This window comes from Diabrotica undecimpunctata, chromosome 11, assembly GCF_040954645.1.
Source record: "Diabrotica undecimpunctata isolate CICGRU chromosome 11, icDiaUnde3, whole genome shotgun sequence".
NCBI lineage: Eukaryota > Metazoa > Arthropoda > Insecta > Coleoptera > Chrysomelidae > Diabrotica > Diabrotica undecimpunctata.
Window position 1 is genome coordinate 8,743,158 of NC_092813.1, and position 6,338 is coordinate 8,749,495.

Consider the following 6,338-nt stretch of genomic DNA (forward strand, 5'->3'; position numbering starts at 1 on the left):
TTGGTGAAGATTTCACATGCTCTATCGGCTGGCTAGATCGGTTTAAAGTTCGGCACTCAGTTTCCTTCACGAAAATGTGTCGACGATAACGTAACAGGTAATTGGTTACAAAACACATGGCCGCAACTAAGGCAACCATACAAGGATGAAGATATCTCAATGGCGATAAAACTGGTGTCTTTTACAAATTAACGCCAGACAAAACTTTAAATTTCAGAAAGGAAATTTAAAGCGAACAGTGGAAAACTTTCAAAACAAGAGTCACAGCTTTCGTTTGTGCAAACATAACAGGTACAGAGAAAAGAAAGCTTTTAGTTATTGGGAAAAGTTTACATCCTAGATGTTTCAAAAACAGTAAACTACACAGCCAACAAACAAGTATGGAGGACTTTTGCTATTTTTAAAGAAGAATTGAGAAAGTGAGACAAGGAACCAATATCAACCTAGTTTTCTTACCAGCCAACTGCACAAATATCTTGCGGATTATGGACCAAGGAATCCTAAGAAGTTTAAAAGGCCGTTATCAGAAACAGCTTTTGAAAAGAATGATTTTTTGTATGGACAATGGGGAACCAGTGAACATTACCATTCTTAACGCAGTTCAGTTTTTAGACAATATGTGGAGTGCGGTTACGTCAGTGACAATTGGTAAGTGTTTTCGTCAAGCTAAATTGACTGTAGTTTCTCCTGACATTCAAGATGTTAACGAGGATGACGAAATGCCTTTGTCAGAGTGGATACAAAAATTTAATGCAAACTAGAGAGAAGTTTTAAGTGATATAGAAATTATGGAACAAGTGTAAAATGTGGAAATGAATGTTGATGAAGATAATGAAGAAGAAGAAGACGGCGTTGATTATCCTACAATCCAAGAAGCAATGAGAGCTGCTGAGACCATATCCAGATTTTATCAGTTTAGGGAGGCATCCAAAATTACCAAAGAAGCAGCTCAGATTATTAAGGATATTACAGAAAATATCCTTAATAATATCTTTATAATAGCTTTATTTTTCGGAAATGTTGTGCAGAAGAAAATAACTGACTCTTTTTAGCATTAGAGAACTCTTTTATAAAAAATGTAAGTTTCATATACATTATATGTTTTATTTCTTATTTTTTTGTACCCTAAATGCAGCTTTAATAATAAATAGGATAGGATATAATAGATAGGATAGATGGCGCTGAACGAGTAAGAGTGTGTGTTTAAGTCTAGCTCCGAGAAAACCTAAGTTATTTACGGTAAATTGCATTCATTTTAATAGTTTTTCAGTACTAATTAGTGTAGTGATACGTATAAGTTATATAGTTTAAAGAAAATGCCATCAACAAGAAATACTCCTAAAACAATCAATAAAAATGTTGTAGCACGTGTTGAGAAACTTGAAGAAGCTTTACAACAAGGTATGAAGGATCTAAGATCTCAAGTAAGCAGTAATATCTCAGGTACCCAAATAGATTTTATAAATAAATTTGAGCAAAATATGTTAGAATTAAGTAATTCCGTCAAAGAAGAATTAAATAAAGTGCAAAAACTTGTAATTCAAAACCAAAATAGCATTGAATATCTAAAACAAGACAAACGGCTTAAATCCCTCATTATCAATGGTGTCGATGAGAAAGAAAAAGACGACCTACCTGATGTTATTACAAATATAATCAACAATAAACCTATCTTGTCAACCAATTTAGTTGATTGCTATCGACTAGGTAAAAAACGAAATTTGGATAAGAGGCCAAGACCGGTAGCCGTTGTGTTTGTAAACAGATGGTTGAAAACAAAAGTGTTTAATCAGAAGAAAAATCTTAAAGGTTGCAGTGTCGTGATTAGTGAAATGCTTTCTCCTGATTGTCAGGAATTATTAAAAAAAAGTGAGGACATCTGTGGGTACCAAAAACTGCTGGACATATCAAGGTAAAATATATGTATCACAAAATGGGTCAAAGAAGCTTATATTATCTGAAAACGACCTTGCTTTATTATAATTTAAATTTATTTTCATATATGTTGGTTTGCAATTAGAGTTAATATTATTATTAGTTATAATGGTATATCTTGGGGATAGATTTTGGCATATAGGTACTTACTTTATTTTCATTTTTCTTTGAACATTTTATTTTTGTTTCTTTTTTAATTATTGCTTTAATTATCTGAACTTAGGCGAATTAAATTTATTTACTGTTAGGTTATTTTCTTTAAGCTTCAATTCAAATTTAACTGTACATCTTGAGTTATTTAGTAAAAAATCCTTAGTTTATACTGTGTTTTGAATTAAAGAGTAATATCTATATATTTTTTTACACTGTTAATACATCACCATGTGAATTACTGTTTATGGAAATAATAATCATCTACAAATTTTGCTTAAATTATTTACATAATCGTTTGTACCAATTTAGTAAGGATCTAATCTAAGCTTAACATGAGTAGTTTAAAGTTTGCTCATATAAACTCTAGATCGCTAGTTGCGCATTTTATTGATGTAAAAGAACTTATTTTGAAAAATGATTTAGATATTTTGGGTATAAGTGAAACATGGTTAAAGGAATCAATATCCAGTAAAAACATTAATATACCTGGCTATAACTTTGAGCGAGTCGACAGGAATAAAAATGACACAGGTGAAGGTGTAGGTATTTACATAAAATGTAATATAAATTATGTGCTGATTAAGTCATCAAATGAAATTGAAAAGATATGGTTAAAACTCTCTCTTCGTTATGAAACACTAGCTATTGGTGTTTTATATAATCCTTATGGAGCATTTTATAAAACTTTCTTTGGAGTTTTGGAAACAACTTTATCATCAGTACTGCCAAGTGTAGATCATTTACTCTGTTTGGGCGATTTTAATGTTGATCTGTTAAATACCAATAATTATTCCACACAGTTCATTACAGATATATTAGATGGTCTTGGACTAAGGCAGATGGTAAATCAAGCAACTAGAATCACCCAGTTCACATCGACTCTGCTTGAATATGTAATCACATCTACTGAGGATAAAATCTTGTCTATTGAAGTAAAACATATCCCAGAAATAAGCGATCATGAATTGGTTGTTTTAAAATTTGGTTGTGATGTCAAATCTAATACAAATAAATTTATTACTACTCGGAATTTCAAAAATTTAAATTACAGTTAATTTAAATCATATCTGGATTCTACACCGCGGATAATAGATAATAGACAGTAAAGTCGATTTTCTCTCTAATAATATCACTACTTTACTTCACATACATGTTTCATATCAGACTTTTAGAATCTCAAAGAAATATGCTCTATGGTTAACTAATGCCATCAAGCAATTAATATTAGATAGGGTAAAGCACTTACTACTTACGAGGTTACTAAAAATATAAATCAATTGAATGAGTACAAAGTATTGCGTAACTTAGTAATAGCCATGACTACGAGGGAGAAAAAATCATATTTTAAAAACATACATGATCAATCTTCTAAAGATATGTGGAATAATTTAAAATAGTTGGTAAATAATTGCAAAACCAAAAATAACTTTAAAATAAAAAACGTGTGGAATGCAAACGAGATAAATAAACACTTTATTAAAGTCATACCAAACATAAAAGCTTACATTGATACACAAATATTCTATGAAAACAACTTTAAGTATTCTCTCAGTTCTTCTCTTAACTTTAAACCAGTATCTGAAATTAATATTTTGCATATTATTATTAATATTAAACGTAAAACTATTGGTGATGATGGTATTAAAATATTAACGCTGCAACTGTTTATTCCCTTTCTTCTACCGTAGATCACACATATCATTAACTGTTGCTTAACAAACTCAATTTTTCCCAGTAAATGGAAACGGGCACATATTATTCCTTTACCGAAGACTAAAATTACAGAAAGCATTAAAGAGTTAAGCCAGTAACTGTACTGCCTACATTATCTAAAATTTTGGAAAAGGTAATCGATATTCAGTTACAAACGCATTTAAAAAATAACAACATAATCTCTACGATGCAGTCCGGTTTTAGGTCCAGATATAGCTGTCTTTCTGCTTTATTAAATATTACAGATGATATTTTTAGAGCCTATGACCAAAACAAAATATCAATTCGAATTCTTCTAGACTACTCAAAAGCTTTTGATACAATTAACCATAATTTGTTATTCTCTATTTTAAAATATATTGGTCTAGAAGCGAGAGCAGTTAATCTAATGAAATCCTATCTTTCTAATAGATGTCAAGCAGTAAAACTTAATCAAAATATTTCTTCATTTCTAGATCTTAATACTGATGTGCCTCAAGGATCTATATTAGGTCCAATTTTATTCTCTATACACACATCTAATTTTCCTTCTGTGTTTTTGTCCTGTTCACAACATTATTATGCAGACGATACCCAACTCTATATGTCATTTTATCCAAATGAGTGTAATCAAGCGGTAAATGCAATAAATCATGACCTTCTTCAGCTGCAGATTTTTTCTCAAAATCATTGTTTAAAATTGAATACATTAAAAACTCAGGGTATCATTTTTGGGAGGAATCTCCATAGGAAAATATTTTTATAGAATTATGCCAATCGAATTATCTTAGGAAATGACAATTTAATTTTTAGCAAAAAGATTAAAAGCCTTGGGGTTTGGTTCGACGAAGATTTAAGGTTTACATATCATGTAAGTATTTGTTTACAACGAGCTTACGCCGTTTTAAAATTACTGTAACAAAGCCGCAATTTATTAAGTAGGGCCACAAAGTCATTATTATGTAATGCTCTGGTATTATAAAAATTAAATTATTGTGACGTGCTTTACAATGCGTGTCTCACTGAATTTGATTAATGGAGAATACAGAAATTGCAAAATTCTTGTTTGCGTTTGATTTTTGGCATCAGGAAATTTTAAAGGATAAGTCATGTTTTCACTGTAGTCAAATGGCTAAATATGAAAAATCGTCGGAAACTCCATGCTTTATGTTTTTACCATGAAATAATTCAAGAGAGAGTTCCACCATACCTGTACAATCGAATAACTTATAGGACGGACGTTCATAATCCTAATCTTAGACACAAGAATACCCTCACTTTACCTAAACATACAACATCCTTTTTTAAACGTTCATTTTCATATTCAATTGCTTGCAATATTAACAGTTTGTCCTAAAATATTAAAAATCTGTCTAGACTTAAGTTCAAGAGATTAATTTATGAGCAGTTGTTCGCTGAACAGTAATTTAAAAATTTAAGAATTAAAAAAAAATAAATACTTTATAATTAATAAATTTAATATGTACTTAATATTTTTATGTTTTATTGTAAATACAATTTCATTCTTTAGATATAGTCTATCTATCCTATTTTCGGGGGGTTAGGTGGAAGAGCAGTTGTGTGCCACAGAATCTGGTCCTACTGATATTATATTTCATTGTAAAGAAAATTTAATCTGTTGTTAATAAAGACATTTATTATTATTATTATTATTATTATTATTATTAAATATTGCTGTAATAAAATTTTACCTCGTTAAAATTTTATTTTTTTCTACCTTTTTTATAACGTCACTCTGATAAAGTGCCATTTTTTTACTGGACCCTTTAATCTGGCCCCTCTCGCCCAGAGTAGTCTGGGCATCAGAAACGCCAAAGACTAGATCCTTATGGGTCTAGCCCATATGATAGAGGTAATTAAATGAATCCATTTTAGGAGGCCTAAGTATCTGAAGGGCTTACAAATGGGCCCTGCCCCTATCTACCATAACCATAACAATAACAGACCTACGATTACGTATGCAGAAAATGTGCTGAATGCTGAATCACAACAGAATTTATGTCGACTGACCCAACCGACTCTATGTAGGGTATACTAGACCTTCCTCTATTACAAATATAAATGGAAAAAAAAAGACAAAGGAAGGAGCATACAGAAAGCGAATAAGACGCCAGAAGCAGGGCGAAAGGGTACTGGGATTAAATCTGGAGAAACTCTCTAAATAATAATCATTTAAAGTTTAAAACGGTACCACATGCAATGCAACCTAAATTTAATTTCGACAAACTGGTTATCCTCGTTTTTTCAGGACATAACCTATGGGAGTCGATTCACAGGTATAACCAAAATTAAGATAGAGGTAATGGATTTTAACAAGAGCTATGAGTCATGCCAATACAGTACACAAGTTTACCTGTTATTTACAAGGTCATAGCTCTTGTCAAAATCCATTACCTTTAGTCTTATCTATAATATCCAATCTCGAGATAGGAATGAAACATGAACAAGAAGAACAACCTTATAGGATAATTTTGTGATATTTTCTCCAGATATTCTAATAGATTTTAACCAAAATGTGTATTTAAATATATTTTTGT

The 6,338-nt window shown here is 30.7% G+C and overlaps 1 protein-coding gene across 1 annotated transcript; it reads left to right on the forward strand.

Moving 5' to 3' along the window:
- The first annotated feature begins 1,316 nt into the window (after positions 1-1,316).
- LOC140452641 (uncharacterized) lies at positions 1,317-1,916 on the forward strand. The gene has a single exon (XM_072546961.1). It carries the CDS (start codon positions 1,317-1,319, stop codon positions 1,914-1,916), a length of 600 nt encoding a protein of 199 aa, XP_072403062.1.
- Positions 1,917-6,338: the final 4,422 nt, after the last annotated feature.

What these genes read in the sequence shown, in the direction of transcription:
- LOC140452641 (XM_072546961.1), top strand. Translation starts at nt 1,317, where the DNA reads ATGCCATCAACAAGAAATACTCCTAAAACAATCAATAAAAATGTTGTA.